The sequence below is a fragment of the Jaculus jaculus genome, chromosome 16 (genome assembly GCF_020740685.1).
Source record: "Jaculus jaculus isolate mJacJac1 chromosome 16, mJacJac1.mat.Y.cur, whole genome shotgun sequence".
NCBI classification, from domain to species: Eukaryota; Metazoa; Chordata; class Mammalia; order Rodentia; family Dipodidae; genus Jaculus; species Jaculus jaculus.
This window is the reverse complement of record NC_059117.1, coordinates 43,451,981-43,472,100: the sequence shown is the minus strand read 5'-3', so window position 1 is coordinate 43,472,100 and position 20,120 is coordinate 43,451,981. Positions and strand designations below refer to the sequence as shown.

General features: G+C 39.7%; 1 protein-coding gene across 1 annotated transcript in view; it reads right to left on the bottom strand.

The window, feature by feature from the left end:
* The window catches only part of Gars1 (glycyl-tRNA synthetase 1), a 61,440-nt gene that overhangs the window by 27,164 nt on the left and 14,156 nt on the right, over window positions 1-20,120 (bottom strand). Inside the window, exons 2-6 of the mRNA XM_004652763.3 lie at window positions 17,715-17,816; window positions 16,364-16,466; window positions 4,157-4,298; window positions 2,069-2,157; window positions 1,368-1,444 (exon numbers count right to left, since the gene is read on the bottom strand). Coding sequence (XP_004652820.2) covers window positions 1,368-1,444; window positions 2,069-2,157; window positions 4,157-4,298; window positions 16,364-16,466; window positions 17,715-17,816 — 513 coding nt within the window. The remainder of the gene's footprint in view (window positions 1-1,367; window positions 1,445-2,068; window positions 2,158-4,156; window positions 4,299-16,363; window positions 16,467-17,714; window positions 17,817-20,120) is intronic.

The window sequence follows — 20,120 nt, the reverse complement described above, 5'->3', positions numbered from 1 at the left end:
GAAGCACAATAGGGCACAAGCATGTGGAGTTCATATGCAGTGGCTGGAAGCCCTGGCACACCCATTTTCTCTCTTTCTCTCTCCCCCTCCCTCTTTCTCTGTCAAATAAATAAATAAATAGATAAATAAATAAATAAAATATTTTTTAAAAAAACATTAAGCTGGACATGGTCATACAAGCCATAAACCCAGCACTCAGGAAGCTGAAGCAGGATCATAAGTTTAAAGCCCACCTGGGCCACACAGATACCTTGTCTCAAAAAACTGAAGGAAAAAAAGAACAAGCAAATGTTACAAAGTCTCCTGCTCACTTTCAGATACATCATTATTCCAAAAAAAAAAGCAGCTATAGAGACAGGCATGACAGCTTACACCCCCATTCCCAGTTTTAGAATAGCTGAGGCAGGAGAATAACTGCAAGGTGAAAGTCAGCCCAGGTTACATAGTCACAAATACTGAGAAGCTAAAACATAAATAATAAAAACAAGAAAAAAGAAGAAAGGAAGGTAAGGAAGAGAAGGCAGAAGGGAAAACAACTTTGTTTTTCTCAGACATAAAGAAAAATTTAAAGGTGTGCTTCACTGCATTTTCTGACTAATAAACGAAGCATTGGAGAAACGTACTTTGCTTAAATGGAACCACTGGCTGAACATACACACAGAGACAAGAGCATCTTCCTAGGAAGGTGGAGCAGTCTTCACCTATGCTGCAACTTTCTCATTCTACAGACTGGACTCAGGGTCTTGCAACAGAAGGCAAACACCCTACTGCTGAACAACATTCACAGGCTCCTCCTATTCTCAGTCTGGGACCTTCCCTCATACAAATGAATCAAGGACTGCTGATATAGAAGGTATTCTTACACTAGGTAAAAGTCAGAATAAATTACCTTTATGAACTATTTTGCCACTCCTAAAGTTTGTCAAATTAAATACAAACTCTAAAACTTTAGGTCCACATGCAAACTGGGAGAAGGACAGAAAAGCAGGAGTCTACTCCTCAGGTTGTATGGGCAACAGCAAGGGTCAGGATCAAAGAGTACTCAAAGCCCCTTGTCTCCACATTGACAGAGAACATGACTCACTGCCAGCAACTCCTCTTAACCAAACACTAAATAAATTCAATTTATTGCCTCTACTGTCACTATGTGCTGTCCAATATACTGGCTTATCAGTTCTGGCTCAAATAAAGTTTTTTATCCACAAAAGACTGAGAACAAAATAAAAGTGCAAAAAGAAATGCTATAAGGTCAGACATAAACTCTGCTTCTACTGAACCATGGTGGAGGTCCGCACACTGACAAATTCAACACTTATTTATCACATGCAGCCCCTGCAACATCACTCTGAAGTCTCACAAGTTCTCACCTGGGCTAAGACACTTTCCATCTCTGATTTCTTCTCAGCAGAACACTTCTTATCAGACATCAGTTTCTGTAAATGAGCTATAAGAACCATGTTGGTGTCAATTTTAACCAATGAGTAAAAGGGCAGTACATTTTTTAGTTTCCATGTTGGACTTCTAGAAAAAAATCTAAAGGCTAATAATGTTCCCAATTTATATAAATCTACAATTGATTTTTTTTTTTTTTTTTTTTTTTTTGGTGTTGTTGTTTTTGTTTTTCTAAGTAGGGTCTCATTCTAGTCCAGGCTGACCTGGAATTCACTATGTAGTTCAGGGTGGCCTAGAACTCATAGCAATCCCCAACCTCTGCCTCCCAAGTGTTGGGATTAAAGGCGTGAGCCACCACGCCCAGCTCCCCACAACTGATACTACAGGGACATTTACAATACTATCTTTTTTCTAAATGACTTTGAATTTTTGCTGTTAGTCTGTGGTGATGAGGATGCAACAAAGAGCAGTCAATCACTACAATGGAGCTATGTCCCTGTCCATGATATTCACCTGCTTAGTCAAGGAAATAAGGGACTTGATCTGTATATTTAAAATTGCCATTCTTTGCATGTTGTGCCCCAATTTTTTTAAAAAAGGAAAAAAATTTGAAAAACAAAGTTAAGCCCGAACACCATTTATTTGATGTGCCTGTTTCAAAGGGGGAAGAACATACCTTTCAACAGATGGTCGGCACGAAAACACTCGCCATTTTTCACATCTTTCACCATGAAGTCAGCAAACTTGTCTACATGGCCAGAGGTCCTAATTAACAAATGAAAAACCAATTGGTCATTCTCAAATTAACACACAGATATTCTCATACAAGGCCATGTTTAGCCAGAATTTATATCTATGCATGTCAAAGATGGAAACATTCGTATCTATAGTAACAATATTAATAGATGTCCAAGAAAATTCTTCAAATCTAGTTTCATCCTCTCTCAAGTTTTTCCTTCCCATAAAGGTGAAAAGAAAAAAAAAGATATCAACTAGGTTATGAATTTTTATAGACTTATTATTCTGTACTACATTTCAGGATTAATTCATGCTTATTCCATCATTATCAGTGATCTAAGTCAAGGTCAAAATCATTAGGAATTTGATGAGCCAAGAATCCATAGTAGTTCAGTACAAATGGGTACCTATATGGACATCAGTATTATATTTACCCATTTCCTATTAGTGGAACAATTGGCTGAAAGAAAGCCCAAATCTTATCGATTCATCAACAGGCATACTTCTCATCTTCACTGGCTGAAATTATGAGCAGAAACTAAACAAGATGTTAATAATAAAAATTGTTTTCTAGCCAGGGGTGGTGGCACATGCCTTTAATCCCAGCACTCAGGAGGCAGAGGTAGGATGATAGTTATGAATTCAAATCCACCCTGAGACTACATAGTAAATTCCAGGTCAGTCTGGACTAAAGCAAGACCCTACCTCAAAAAAAAAAAAAAAAAAGTTGTTTCCTTATCAGGTAGCATTAAATGAAGATGAGATTCAAATGGTAAGAATTCCTCTTGTAGTCATTCAATTCCTGACCTACTTTCAACAATGCTGATAGGAATAGTCTACATCTCTTAATGAAATTCATACATATAGTAATGAATTTGATTGAAAGTGGGAACTGGGGTAAAGGCTCAGTCGGTAAAGTCCTTGCTGAGCAAGCGTAAGTACCTGAGTTTGACTCAACACCCATATAGTAAGCTAGATACAACAGTGAATAGCTGTAATCTCAGCACTGGGGAGACAGAGACAGAAGGATCCCCGGGGCACGCTGGCTAGCAAGTCTGCTGAAACGGTAAGCTCTGGGCTCTTTAGAGATCATGTCTCAAAAAAATAAGGTGGAAAAAAAATAAGGTAGGGAGTGATTGAGGAAGACACCCAATGCCCACTCTGGCCTCATACCATAAACACTTGTGTACTGACATACGTATGAATATTACACATACACACCCACCCAGCCCCACATAACTACTCTACTGGAACTTATAACAATGTATACTATGGAATATGGGAACAGCAGAGGATACAAAAATCTACCTTTCAAATGTTTGGCGCAATAAAAATTCAAATGCTTATGATATGGCACTAACTAAATTGTGGCACACTCCTAAAACAGAATACTATGCTATCATCAAAATTGCTTTAGACAAATTTAACTACACAAGGAAACACCTACATTACATGAAGAAAAATGTACTGATCATATTCAGATATACAGAACAACAGTTAGGGATTTAGTTCAGTGTTATAGCACTTACTAGGCAAGGACTTGGGTTTGGTCCTCAGCTCCAAAGAATAAATAAACAAACACACAAAACATTCACAAATACGGAACTCTTTTGTTTTCCTATATGAGCACAGATCATTTATATAATCAGGAAGTTACTTACAGGACTGGAAAGATAACTCAACGGGTAAAGCGTATGCAGGCACAAGGACCTGAGTGTGGATTCCCAGAGTGCACATAAATGCCAGGCATGGTGGCATGTGCCTACAGTTCTAGCTCGGTGGAAGCTGATACAGGAAATCCTTTGGGGCTCACTGGCTACTCTTAAGCAAATCAGTGCGCTCTACCTTCAGAGAATAAGGTGCTGGGGCATCAAGTAAGACACTCAAAGGTTAACTCTGGTCTTCACACATACACATACACCCCTCCACACGAACACACGCAGACACACACACGCACCAAAAAGTAAGACATAAAAAGTCATTTAATGCACATATGGAAGGATGACCCCCAGAAGCATAATCTTACTTTAAAACTGGCTCAGGAGTGAGCATGGTGCAGTCAATCTCCAGGATCTGCTCCTCCTGGATAAAGTGCTGCCTCCACGTCTGAATAACATTGTTCTTCAGAGCACAGCCAACTGGCCCGAAGTCATACAGACCACTGACACCTGTGACAAGCAAGAGATAAACATGTGCTTTGTCATTCTGCACTGATGAAGGCAAGACCTGAGAAGTTGACACCAGATGCCTGCAGTTCAAATCCCTCAACATGGAAAAACCTTAGTGCGAGTTGGCTGCTCCATTAATCACATTTTAAAGTTAACATGACCTTATTCAATGGCAGTTGGGATAGTCAATCCAGGAGAATCCTTATAAATGCTAAACATCCTTTTGTCTTAGGCCATCTTAAATTTGTTTTGCTTATTACATATGTTTCCATTAACATTCAACTATAAATACAGGCAAGTTTCACCTTGGAAACGCTGCCAATTATACTTACTAATGTTTCTAAGACATTAATACTTCAAAACATGCCCTGATACTTAACTGATACTTAACAAAGATAAAACTTCTTAAAGTTTTCTGGTCCCTTAAAATTCAGTAGGGCCATAAACATTAATTGGAAGTAGCATTTGTCAACAGTAATGAAAAACCCTCAATGAAAGATGGTAATGATCAAAGATACAAGTTCTCATATATAATCTTTATAAAATTTTCACCCATACTAAAATGTTATGATGTCTTTTAGTCTTGCTATATGCTCTATGTAATTAAAGATACCAACAAGAAATTCAACATTTCAATAAACTAGAACTATTTCCTGCTAGCACATAGTGAAATTCTGGTAAACAAGCTGCTATACTTTGAGAAAATACTAGCAGGTAAACATGTGCTGAAGGCAACTTGTACGTGAAACATGACGTATTTTAGGATTGTGCACACAACTTGTAAAAAGAACCACTATTTTTCCAAGAACAGCGTCATATTAACACTGTAATTAAGACTGAAGGTTTCTGTACACATGCTCACTGTCTCCCAAAGCCTCACTTACCTCAGACATTTGCTGGTTTTCTAGCATATCCCCATCACAGTTTCACAAATTTTAATCAGTCAGAGTAGGCTAACAATCATTCTTATGTAACTAGTAAACAAAGTTAACCAGCTTCAGGGAATAAGTTTCATAATCTATAAAGAAACATTAACTTCCCTCAACAGGACAAGAAACTCATTCTAAGGTAATGTGGGAATAGTAGCAAGCCTGGAAACGTACACTTTTATAAAAAACTGAGTACTAAGAAACTCAAATGTGAATTACTTCGTTAGTGCAGTATCAACCTACTGTATTACTAATAGCTGTGCTGCTGGCATTGGAAGTGCAAACTGACACCCTGAAACAGGGAACAGTTCAAGCCACATGAAATTCTGAAAAAATAGGACTATATTTTTTTGTTCTTCAAAGTGCTTTAAAAGTCAATTATTTTCTTAAATTCTTCACTTTTCCACTATCTTCATTTAAACACAGGTGCCTGGAATTCTTTCCCTTGGAAGGAGAAGCCAAACCCAACCTGCTCTGGCCTAGTGCTTGTTGTGCCGTCTAACACTGCCGTCGCCGTGCCGTCTAACACTGCCGTGGCCGTGCTGTCTAACACTGCCGTGGCCGTGCCGTCTAACACTGGCGTGGCCGTGCCGTCTAACACTGCCGTGGCCGTGCTGTCTAACATTGCTATTGCTGTGGTGCTCTAACATTGCCAAAAGGGAGAAAGTGCAAACTTCAAATTTTGACAGATGACTTTTTTTTTGAAAATTAAACAAAATTTTTTTAAAAAGTCACTTTGACAACAACCTAAATAGGAACATTGTAAAGTTCTTTAGACAAGTTGTTTCTTAAAGATGCAAGCTGTAATATTTTTATTAATGTTAGCTTTTCATTTAATGAAAATCTGTGGCACAATAACCTCAAAGATAAGATCACATAAGGTATCATGTCACTGTGTTGTAAGAGAAACATATTTTATTTTTTAAAATATTTTTTAAATGTTTTATTTTGGGCTGGAGAGATGGCTTAGCGGTTAAGCACTTGTCTGTGAAGAAGACTAAGGACCCTGGTTCGAGGCTCGATTCCCCAGGACCCACGTTATCCAGATGCATAAGGGGTGCATGCATCTGGAGTTCATTTGCAGTGGCTGGAAGCCCTGGCATGCCCATTCTCTCTCCCCCCCCCCCCCGCCTCTTTCACTATCACTCTCAAATAAATAAAAACTTTTAAAAAGTTTCATTTTTACCTATTTATTTGAGAGAGACATACAGATTTAGGCAGGTAGAGAGAGAAAGAGAATGGGCACACCAGAGCCTCCTGCCAATGCAAACGAACTCCAGATGCATGCGGCCCTTTGTGCTTACGTGGGTCCTGGGGAGTCAAACTTGGGTCCTTTGGCTTTGCAGACAAGTGCCTTAACAACTAAGCCATCACTCCAGCCCCAAGAAACATATTTTAAACTCCAATGCTTTTAATTTTTTTTAACCATTAAAGTTTTAGTACAAGTTACCAGTTGCTAATTTTCTAAAAATATGATTTGAGCCGGGCATGGGCACTTGTAAGGCTGGGGTAGAATCACTATGAAGTTGAGGCCAGCCTGAGACTACACAGTAAATTCCAGGTCAGCCTGGACTAGAGCGAGATACTACTTGAAAAACAAAAACAAACTAACTACATATATATACTTTTTTTCATTCTTTTCTCTTTTAATCCCTGATGAAGAAGGCTTATCTGGGTTAAATTATATTGATACCCTTACAGTACAACAAGGTTCTGACAGCCTACATATGGCTGACCCTTACCACAGCTGATTATTTCTAACTCAACAATGATGTGGCCTTATCTCTACTACAAAAATCTTGCCCCATTTTCTTGACAACTGTTTACTATCCAAGTCTGGGTAACTTTTATGGCATCAGATGCAAAGACAGAAGTGAAAGTAAAACTTTTCTAGTCTATTTGCCAAAATAAACTCTTTAAAAAACTTATTAAAAAATTAATGTATAGAAAACATTTTTCTTATCATTTGACCTATCAGCCAAAAAGTAACTATTTCCCTGTAATGAGGAAACTCAACTGCATTTTGTTTTAAATTAAAAAAGCAAGCTGGGCATGGTGCTGCATGCCTTTAATCCCAGCACTCAAGAGGCAGAGGTAGGAGGATTGCCATGAGTTCAAGGCCACTTTGAGACTACATAGTGAATTCCAGGTAAGTCTGGACTAGAGCAAGACCTACCTCAAATAACCAAACCAAAAAAAAGAGAGCAGTCATGACTGACTGCAGGTCTTTTAACACCAAGACACAAAAGTTTGCAAATGCACAAGGGAGACCCATCTGGAGTTTGTTTGCAGTGGCTGGAGGCCCTAGCATGCCCATTCTCTCCCTCTCTCTCAAATAAATAAACAAATAAATAATTTGTTTTTAAAGTTTGCAAATCCAAGATGATGCTTAACATGAAAGCTATGGTTCAAAAATTGGTATTCGATATCAACTGAGGACTTCCGGTTAAGATGGCGGCGTAGGTACCATGCCAAAGCAGCCTAGGGGGGAAAAAGACCAAAAAAACTCAGCAAAATACACACTTTTACTAAAAAGTGAGGTGTATAGGAAATTGAGGCGGCAGCGGAGAAGTAGAAGAGTTATAGAGCATCCAGAGCCTGCACAGGCAGAAAAGCGGCTCCGGCAGCTCGGCCGCGGCGCAGCAGAAAGCCGCCAGACACTCGGCTCAAGCCGCAGGAAAAGCCAGGTGTGGGATTTTCCCCTCACACTGCGCTCTCCGCAACTCGGGAAACGTGATGGAAGAGCAGCAGCGAGCAGCGGAGGAGAAGACCGCAAGGTAGAAGAACACGTGGAGCAGCGAGACAACAAGGGCAGCCGCGGCTCCCTCCCCTCCCCCACCGCCTGAACCCAGCTCCAGCGAACACAGCAGCGGCCCAGGACCCGGCCACGCCAACTTGGGCTGACAGCGGGACCCAAGCAGGAGCAGAGTTCGGCAGCAACTTCAGCGGCTCCAGCACCGGTACCAGCGGCCCCAGCAGCAGCGGACCCAGGAGCGGCAGCGGCGGCAGATCCCGCAGCAGCGGCTTCAGGGGGAGCAGCGGCGGTGGACACGGCAGCGGCAGCTTCAGCAGCGGTGGTGGCTCCGGTGGTGGCAGCTACGGCAGCAGCAGAGGCAGCAGCAGCGACTCGGTTTGCCCCGTAGGAAAAGCAAGTGCCCAGCTCCAGAAATCAGAACAGCAGCCCGACGACCCAGGCAGCAACTTGACTGAGACCAAAATCACCCAAGGTAACTGGGATTGCACCAGGGAAGGGTCTCACTTGGGCACAAGCTGACTTGGATCCCTCAACAGACCAGAAATCTAAACCTCTTTGTTGATAGAGGATCTGGTCATTATAATAACTACTCTTGCATACATACTCGGGGCTGTTTTTGATTGAATGTGTACAGTGTTTAGTTAAATTTTAGAATCTACCTGTATTTTATTCCACTCAGCCTGCTTGAATACTCCTAAAGCAGGAAAACTCAACCCCTAAGAACATCGTTGTAGATACTCTGAGAGTCTTAAGAGCCACACCTAATACCTTAAGGTCCTACCCTGAAAATATATTACATCAAATCAATTGATACAGCTAAGAATACACAGCTAGCTAGAAAATCCAAGCATTAACTTAATCCAAGATGCAAAAATATATACATTATAACACAAGAAACACTAAAAAGCAAGACGATATAAAACCACCTAGAAGTATTAATGCATCAGAAATGTCCTCCAGTGAGAAAGAGTTAGAGGAAATGCCTGAGAAAGAGTTCAAAAGAATAATTATAAATATGTTCAAAGAGGTCAAAGAACACATGAAAACAATCAAAGAAGAAATCAAAGAGGAAATCAAAGGAATCAAAGAAGAGGCAGGACACCAATTTAATGAAATAAGAAGGCAATACAAGACATAAATAGGGAAATAGAAATAATAAAAAAAAAACCAGTCAGAATTACTAGCAATGAAGAACACAGTTAATGAAATAAAAAACTCTGTAGAAAATCTCACCAGTAGGATGGATGAGGGAGAGGACAGAATATCTAAGCTAGAAGACCAGGTGGCAGACCTAATGTAGTCCAACAAAGAGAAAGACAAACTTATAGAAAAGTATGAGTGGGAATTTCAAGATATTCGGGACAGTATGAAAAGATCCAATATAAGAATTCAGGGCATAGTAGAAGGAGAAGAACTCCACTCCAGAGGCATAGTAGGCATCTTCAACAAAATCATAGAGGAAAATTTCCCCAAATTGGGAAAGAGGTACCAATACAGATACAGGAAGCCTTTAGAACTCCAGCCAGACAAAACCCAGAAAGAACCTCTCCTCGCCATATTATAATCAAACTTCCAAACACACAAACCAAAGAAAAAATATTGAAAGCAGTTAGAGAGAAAAATCAAGTTACCTACAAAAGCAAGCCCATCAGGATTACAGCAGATTATTCAATACAAACTTCTAAAGCCAGAAGGGCTTGGAGTGATATATTCCAAGTTCTGAAAGATAACAACTGTCAACCAAGGTTACTTTATCCTGCAAAGTTATCCATTCAAATAGATGGAGAAATAAAGACATTCCATGACAAAAGCAGGTTAAAGGAGTATTTGAAGACAAAACCAGCTCTACAGAAAATACTTGATAGAATCCTCCATGCTGAACAAAAGGAAAAGCACACATATAAGGAACCTAGAAAAAACCAGCTATACTCAAATACCAGTTAACAGAAGAGAGCAAGGTAGAACCAATAACACACACACACACACACACAAAAATGGCAAACATAAATACACACCTTTCAATAATATCTCTTAATATCAACGGTCTCAATGCCCCAACGAAAAGACATAGATTTGCAGACTGGGTTAAAAAGCAGGATCCTACAATTTGTTGTCTCCAAGAAACTCACCTTTCTACAAAGGATAGACATTATCTTAGGGTGAAAGGTTGGAAGACGGTGTTTCAAGCAAATGGGCCTACAAAACAAGCAGGGGTTGCTATCCTAATATCAGACAGGGTAGACTTTAGTCCGACGTTAGTCAAGAAAGATAAGGAAGGTCACTTTATATTGATTAAGGGCACACTCCAACAGGAGGACATTACAATCCTAAACATATATGCACCTAACATGGGGGCTCCCAAATTCGTCAAACAAACACTATTAGAACTAAGGTCACAGATAACACCAAACACAGTGGTGGTGGGTGACTTCAACACCCCACTCTCATCAATTGACAGGTCATCCAGGGAAAGAATAAACAGAGAGGCATCTGGGCTAAATGAGGTCATAGAAGGAATGGACCTAACAGATATATACAGGACATTTCATCCAAAGGCTGCAGAATATACATTCTTTTCAGCAGCACATGGAACATTCTCTAAAATAGACCATATATTAGGACACAAAGCAAATCTTAACAAATTCAGGAAAATTGAAATAATTCCTTGCATTCTATCTGACCACAATGGAATTAAACTACAAATCAGTAGCAAGAAAGGCTATAGAGCATACACAAAATCATGGAAACTAAACAATATACTACTAAATGATGAGTGGGTCAATGAAGAAATCAAAAAGGAAATCAAAAAATTTATAGAGTCAAATGATAATGAGAACACAACATACCAAAATCTCTGGGACACAATGAAGGCAGTTCTAAGAGGTAAATTTATAGCCTTAAGTGCCTATATTAAGAAATTAGAAAGGTCACAAGTAAACGACCTAATGCTTCGCCTTAAAGCCTTGGAAAAAGAAGAACAAGGCAAACCAAAAAGTAGTAGACGGGAAGAAATAATAAAGATTAGGGCAGAAATTAATGAAATAGAAACAAAAAGAACAATCCAAAGAATTAATGAAACAAAGAGTTGGTTCTTTGAAAGGATAAACAAGATTGATAAACCCTTAGCAAATCTGACCAAAAGAAAGAGAGAAGAGACACAAATTAATAAAATCAGAGATGAACAAGGTAACATCACAACAATTTCCAGAGAAATTCAAAAAATCATAGGGACATACTATAAAAGCATATACTCCACAAAGTATGAAAATCTGAAAGAAATGGATGATTTCCTTGATCTATATGACCTACCTAAATTAAATCAAAATGAGATTAATCACTTAAATAGACCTATAACAAACATGGAGATCCGAACAGTTATCAATAATCTCCCAACTAAAAAAAGCCCAGGCCCAGATGGATTCACTGCTGAATTTTACCAGACTTTTAAGGAAGAGCTAACACCATTGCTTCTTAAGCTTTTCCAGGAAATAGAAAAAGAAGGAATTCTACCAAACTCCTTCTATGAGGCCAGCATCACCCTGATACCAAAACCAGGCAAAGATAGAACAAAAAAAGAAAATTACAGACCAATCTCCCTCATGAACATAGATGCAAAAATTCTCAACAAAATATTGGCAAACAGAATACAAGAGTATATCAAAAAGATCATTCACCCTGACCAAGTAGGCTTTATCCCAGAGATGCAGGGATGGTTCAACATACGCAAATCTATAAATGTAATACATTACATAAACGGGTTGAAGGACAAAAATCATATGATCATCTCATTAGATGCAGAGAAAGCATTTGACAAAATCCAACATCCCTTCATGATAAAAGTCCTACAGAGACTGGGAATAGAAGGAACATATCTCAATATAATAAAGGCTATTTATGACAAGCCTACAGCCAACATATTACTAAATGGGGAAAAACTGGAAGCTTTTCCACTAAAATCAGGAACAAGACAAGGGTGTCCACTGTCCCCATTTCTATTTAATATAGTTTTGGAAGTCTTAGCCATAGCAATAAGGCAAGAGACACACATAAAAGGGATACAAATTGGAAAGGAAGAAATCAAGTTATCATTATTTGCAGATGACATGATACTATACATAAAGGACCCTAAAGACTCTACTAGCAAGCTGTTAGAGCTGATCAAAACCTACAGCAATGTAGCAGGATACAAAATGAATACACAGAAATCAGTAGCCTTCATATATGCTAACAACAAACACACAGAGGATGAAATCAGAGAATCACTCCCATTCACAATTGCATCAAAAAAAATAAAATACCTTGGAATAAACCTAACCAAGGAAGTAAAGAATCTATACAATGAGAACTTTAAAACACTCAAGTGAGAAATTGCAGAAGACACTAGAAAGTGGAGAAACATCCCTTGTTCCTGGATTGGAAGAATCAATATCGTGAAAATGGCAATCTTACCTAAAGCAATCTACACATTTAATGCAATCCCTATCAAAATTCCAAAGGCTTTCTTCATGGAAACAGAAAAAACAATCCAAAACTTCATTTGGAATCACAAAAAACCTCGAATATCTAAAACAATACTGAGCAACAAAAAAGAGGCTGGTGGTATCACCATACCTGATTTTACCCTATACTACAGAGCCATAGTAACAAAAACAGCATGGTACTGGCACAAAAACAGACATGTAGATGAGTGGAACAGAATAGAGGACCCAGATGTAAGCCCAAGTAGCTATAGCCACCTGATATTCGATAAAAATGCCAAAAATACTCATTGGAGAAGAGACAGCCTCTTCAGCAAATGGTGTTTTGAAAACTGGATAAATATCTGCAGAAGGATGAAAATAGATTCTTCTCTCTCGCCATGCACAAGAATTAAGTCCAAATGGATTAAAGACCTTAACATCAGACCGGAAACTTTGAAACTGCTAGAGGAAAAAGTAGGGGAAACCCTTCAACATATTGGTCTTGGCAAAGACTTTCTGAATACAACCCCAATTGCTCAGGCAATAAAACCACAGATTAACAACTGGGACCTAATGAAATTACAAAGATTTTGCACCGCAAAGGACACAGTGAAAAAAGCAAAGAGGCAACCTACAGAATGGGAAAAAATCTTCGCCAGCTATATATCTGATAGAGGATTAATATCTAGGATATACAAAGAACTCAAAAAGTTAACCAATAAGGAATCAAACAAGCCAATCAAAAAATGGGCTATGGAGCTAAATAGAGAGTTCTCAAAGGAAGAAATACGAATGGCATATAAGCATCTTAAAAAAATGTTCTACGTCACTAGTCATCAGGGAAATGCAGATTAAAACTACCTCACTACATCTCACTCCTGTCAGATTGGCCACCATCATGAAAACAAATGATCATAAATGTTGGCGGGGATGTGGAAAAAAAGGAACCCTTCTGCACTGCTGGTGGGAATGCAATCTGGTCCAGCCATTGTGGAAAACAGTGTGGAGGTTCCTAAAGCAGCTAGAGATTGATCTACCATATGACCCAGCTATAGCGCTCCTAGGCATATATCCAAAGGACTCATCTCATTTCCTTAGAAGTACATGCTCAACCATGTTTATTGCTGCTCAATTTATAATAGCTGGGAAATGGAACCAGCCTAGATGTCCCTCAACAGATGAGTGGATAATGAAGATGTGGTACATTTATACAATGGAGTTCTACTCAGCGGTAAAGAAAAATGAAGTTATGAAATTTGCAGAAAAATGGATGGACCTGGAAAGTATTATACTAAGTCAGGTAACCCAGGCCCAGAAAGCCAAGCACCACATGTTCTCTCTCATATGTGGATCCTAGCTACAGATGACTGGGCTTCTGCGTGAGAATGAAAATACTTAGTAGCAGAGGCCAGTAAGTTGAAAAGGAGACATAAAGGGTAGAGAAAGGAAGGGAGGAGGCTACTTAATAGGTTGATATTGTATATATGTAATTACAATGATTGTAATGGGGAGGTAATATGATGGAGAATGGAATTTCAAACGGGAAAGTGTGGGGGTGGGGAGGGAGGGAATTACCATGGGATATATTTTATAACTCATGGAAAATGTTAACAAAAATTAAAAAAAGAAAATTCGTATTCACTGCCGGGCGTGGTGGCACATGCCTTTAATCCCAGCACTCAGGAGGCAGAGGTAGGAGGATTGCTGTGAGTTCAAGGCCACACTGAGACTGCATAGTGAATTCCAGTTCAGCCTGAGCTAGAGCAAGACCCTACTTTGAAAAACCGAAAAAAAAAAAAGGACAAAAATTGGTGTTCATAGAAAGAAACTAAAATTTTGTCACTGCAAAATCTCCCATTTAGTCTTTTTATCACTTGAAAGTGCTACTAAATTTGATAAATCTTATGAAAGGGGGAAAGAACAGTGAGGAAGTGAAAGAGAGTGACTAAAACAGTTTAAAATAAACAATCATTTCTTCTAGGGACCTCAAACCCTAAGAATATTTTCTATCTTCCCTTCCATTTTAAAGGGGATTCTCTAATCAGATATAATTCCTGGAAACTGCAGTGAGTGGTGTGGCCTGGCAGCAGATTCAATTTCTTAGGTTAGTCTTTAATCCAACTAATTAAGTGACTTCACAAGGAACATCATACATGGCAATGGGCTAAAACTGCAGGGCAATTCTTCCATATAAATGCTCAGGAGAAAAACTATCAATTTTAAAGATAACCATTAGATACACTCTATATTTAAGTATTTAAGTTTTGCTTTATACACCACTGGTGATTAAAATTAACATTTTAGTGGTCATTTTTCTTTCTGTCTGCATATACACACTGCAAAAACTATCACAATTTTAAATGAAATAAATGTAAAAATGAACCATACAACCAACAATGTTAACTTTAATACTGCATGTAGTTCATCTTGACAGTGATGATCTTGTGCTGCACCTTGTGAGCTAGGGAGCTGGTTCTTACTCTCATAGCCATCAAGCTGGTATGCTCTCCTCAGCTGGTCTGACTTAGGAATGGAGCCTCCGTTTTTCACATGGCGAGACAGAAAGCAAGAACTGCCTTGCCCAGAGGGATATTAGCTTCCTGACTAACAGTGACTTTCTGTTTGTGTAGTACTGAAGAGACACAGTAAGGGAGCTCTGCTTCTTTCTCACGTTCTGCTCTTTACAATTGGCCTTCCGTGGTCACTCATGGCAGACTTGTGGACATGATTCAGAATCATGTTGCAAGAAGTGCAAAAGAAGAGAATACATCTCTGATACTGAAAACTTAAAACAGGGGTCATCATGAGCCCTAGGGAGGTAACGTCTGCTGATATCTGGATAAATGTATATACTACACTTTTCAAACTGCCCAGTAAGCACTTCTCTTAATAATCATATATATTAATGCTACTCTCACTTTTGGTAGAGAAATGGCAGTTACCTTGGGACGACTCAGAAGGTATCATGGTGCTGGAAAGAAGTGACTGGAGTACTGAGTAATATCTCGATCACACCTTCCAAGGCTCAGGGTCTAATGCGGAAGAGGTGGCGGAAAGAATGTAAGGGCCAAAGGAAGGGCAGGACTCCTTACAAAGTGCTCCCTCCAGACATAAAATGGCCTGGATATCCATGACCTCACAGTGCCTGACACTACCTACACAAGACCATCATAAGTGCAAAAGAGTTTTCCTCTGTCTTCCTGAAGCTCACCTCAAAACTCAACGACATGATGAAGGGTGTTGCATGCAACGCAGTCTCATAATAATTTCCAGACAACAGGGCTGTTACCATAAACTGTTCTATTCTGACTTAGAATTAGGTTCCAGTAGTTTTGATACTCAGTAGGGAAGGGTGTCTAGTGCAAACCCAAGCACTTTCCACTTGTTCCAACCCAGAAGACTGAATCAGAATTTTCATAAGTTGTACTGGGGAAGAGTTCCTGGCATTGTACCCCATTTTCCTTTGGGTGCTGGTAAGTCATGCCTTTACTTCCATCAGTGTAGCTCCTCAGTGCCATGAGACTGAGGCCACTGTTAGGGGAAGTGGATGAGACCCTGCTAGAAACAAGGAGAAGGAAGAAAGCCAGGAGCAAAAAAGAGGTTGTAGGAAGGGGACCTGTTGCTGCTACTGTCTTCCAATGGAGTCTCGTTATCAACCAGCAAAAATACCTGTGACCTGTGGCCCCCAATAATTCCCCACATGCTAGTAGGAGGGAAAAAAATGCTCAAGAATAAATAGGGTACAGTACTAACAATAGGCATTATAGCAAACAGTTACTGAACAAACAAAAGCAAAATATCTATCTTCTTCCCTTTTTGTGACCTGATACAATTAGATTCCAATAAGCAAACCATGTTCTTGATCTAAGAATATCAAAGCCACTAACAGCACAATTGTTTCTTCCTTCGTTCATCCCCTACCTCCATAAATAGCAAAAGCTTGATCGTAGAAAAACCTTCTTTTCAAGGTGTCTTCCATTTTCACTCTGTCTACAATGTCATCTTTGGGCTGTAACGCCAGCTCCTGTAAGACAGTAAATCAAGTGTGACTGGGGAAGTGGTGGGACTCTGAACTGACATGTCTGAACTGAGTGCAGTCCCCAACAGAATGCAATATAAAATTGGTCAAAAAGCTAAGATTTTTGAGAAGTTAGGAAAGTACAGGTATTAGTTTTCTCCCCTTGCTTTCAGTGACAAAAGCTCTGTAATGGTCTGGGTCTTAATGTCCCCCATGTTGATGGCGTGATTGGGAGGCACAGGAAACATTAGGTGCTGGGCCCTAGTAGAAAGAAGTGAGGTTACTGGAGGCATGCCCTAGAAGGGAATATTGGAACCCTGACCCTTCTCTCCTTGTCATTGCTGTCTAGCTGCCACAAGATGGCAGAGTTCCTCCTGCACCCCAATTCACAAAACATTTAAAATGAACCAGATGTGGAACTATATGCGGAATAAAACCTTTTCTCTTTTGATTCCTTTCAGGAATTTTGTCATTGTAATGGAAATCTGAGAGATACTTTTAGTTATTCACACACACAAAAAAATATACAGTCACTTCCAAGATTAAGAGTAAGCCCATGCCTATAATCCTACATTCAGGGGAGTAAGTCAGAAGAATCATGATTTTGAGGCCAGCACAGGCTATGAAACCCTGCCTCAAGAAAACAATCCCCACTGCCCCCCACAAGCCCCACTTAGATGTGACGTTGAAAAACAATCTAAGCAGTATCTGAATTTTACTTTGATCACTAATATAAGATGGTCATTTTAAACCTCCAACTACTTAAGCTTGGTGATGAAAAATTTACTGTTAGAAAGGGTCTGGTGGCAGGACCAGATGCATAATAATAAACCATTCTCCATAAGCCTAGAAGAATTCATAAAGCAGAGTATAATGCCTTCCAGGAAACCATGTGGCATATTATGCTAGGATTTGGATGGGGGAGTTCAGGTGGCAGGAGTCAAGGGTAAGGATTTATAGAAAAGGTAGTATTTTGAGTTGCATTTTGTTTTTGCAGTGTGGGGGATCAAACCCCAGGCCTTTGGTATGTTAGATAAATGCTTTACTACTGAGCTATATCACCTTGAGTTGTACTTTGAAAGTATAAGAAGTCTGCCAGGTATAGGAGGAGGATGACATTTTGGATTTAAAAAAAAAAAGGACAAACATACTTTTTCAGAAATTTTCTAGGTCTTTCTTATCTAAAGAGATTATAAATATAGAAGAACACTCCTATACCTCTCAATATTCCCATTTCAGCATCACCAGACTTACTTTTGCTTCCAGAACCCTCTTCCGGGCTTTGAGCTCGGCCACTGCTCTGTCCACATCCACTTGTGGTGCCTTCTCTTCTTTCAGCTTTCGCACAAGCTCACCCTGGCCACAAACAATGTATATTCAGGACTGGTTTAGAGTCACAAAACATGAAACATCTACGTTTAAGCATTTTAAAAACTAATGTTCATGTAAGGAGTTGGGGTAAGGGAGCAATAATTAAAAAAAGAACTGCAACAGGACTATAACATCATATAAAAGTGAGTTAATGAAAGTAAAACTCATGAGATAGGCTGATTAAGCAGATTTGACAGAGCTGAACAGAGAATTAGAGGCCTAGGAGAAAAAATAAAGAAATTGCTTGAAATGGCACCGAAAGATTTAAAACTGTAGAGATAACTTCAGGGGTAAAGAGCTAGCTGGCAAGCATGAGAACCTGTGTTCAATCTCCAGTACCCATGGTTAAAAATAAAAAAGTTAAGACATGCTAGCACATGCTTGTGCCCCCAGCCTCAGGGTAGTAAAAACAGGATCCCTGAGGCTCACTGGCCAGCCAGCCCAGCCCAGCTGGTGAGTTCCATGCCAATGAGACCCTGTCTCAAAAAAAAAGGTGGACAGCATTCCTGAAGAAAGCCACTCAAGGTTACCACTTGCATCCAGAGAAGCACATACACATGTTCACACATACAAACACACACGTACACATAAAAGAAGGTCAAGAGACATGGAGAAGAGAATCTAACCTTTACTCAACCACAATGCAGAAGAACAGTTTTTCAAAGACATGAATTCTGTAGTCAGGAAGCACAAAAAAATCCAAATATTCCAGACAAAATCCTACACCTAAACAAGATGTCATGAAATTGCAAGAGGGCCAAAGACCTGGATTTAATTCCCAGTCAGCCAGCTGACTGCAGACCTGTAACCAAACCTGGAACACATCTGGAGCTCCCTCTAGTATGAAATCATGACAACACTCCACTGGACTGCTATAGTGGAAATAAGGCATGTTATAAAGCATTTCCAATAGAACCTGACACAGTACACATACAAACAATTGCCATAAGTGCCTTACATAACCTGGGTGTGGTCACAGAGAAGGCAAATCCATTTTGTTTCCAGCTGAGCTATTTCTTCTACCCTATCTCCTCCTTCTGTGTTGATTCTCCATGTATGAATGTCCACATCTACCATTTTATAAGAACACCACCAAGTGAGTGTCTTTAGCTCTCATATCCACTCATTTTCACTTCAGAATTTCCAGTGGAACCTATCACCCTTTGTAGACTCGACTGCCTAATAGGTTACCACCTTGTCTCTCATCCAAAACAATCTACTATGCCAGGTGTGATGGTGCACGCCTTTAATCCCAGCACTCGGTAGGCAGAGGTATAAGTATTGCCATAAGTTCGAGACCACTCTGAGAGTACACAGTGAATTCCAGGTCAGCCTGGGCCAGAGTGAGACCCTACGGGGTGCGGGGGGGGGGGGGAATCTACTAAACTTGGGTTCCAAATTACCTTAATTTATGTTATGTTTGACATCCTGTAAGTTTTATTTCACAAACAAAAACACCATTGTACTTTCCATGTTTTTCTTCTTACCCAAAATCGTTTCCCTGAACAGAACACTACATTATTTAGAAACATTGCCCCTCACAGCTGTCTCAGGTAGAAGCCGGTTCTCCTCCCATGTGGCATGAGGGCTGAGGAGAGCCCACACGTTCCCCTTGATCCCCTACACTTCTCCCTCCTACGACCTTGAGGGGCTTCTCGCCAGCTTTTCCTCCTGCTGCTATCATTTTCCAAGCTTCCCTACTCCATTCAGTGACAGTCTCCTTCCTCTATAACTAGTGTTCTCTAGAATACCTCAATCAGGAGGCAGCTCACATAATTCTCTAAACCTATCTCTGCTTTCATACAGTTATTTTCCCGGTTTCCATATACATTGCACATCCTAGGAACGAGCACAAGAAAATGTGATTTAAAGGAAAGCTATATCTTGTTTTGCTGAGAATTTTACAGAGAGTAATTCACTGGCTGAGGAAAAAGTTGTTTATTATTTGAAAAAGCAGAACCTAACAATGGCAATGCTGCTGGTATCTAAGCAACCAACACAATACACCTTGATCAGTGTGCATTTATAGTAACTGCATCCACTGTAAACTTAAGCACAGGAGTCAGAACCAGAATTTACATACTGAAACACATGCCATTTAACTACAAATGTATTAAAATATTACTTGTACTCCCATTTATCTAAGATATTTTATTTGTAGAAGAGAGAATAGGCACTCCAGGGCCTCTTGCCACTGCAAATGAACTCTAGACACATGGGCCACTGTGTGCATCTGGCTTACATGGGTACTAGGAAATCAAACCTGGGTCCTTAGGCTTTGCAAGCAAG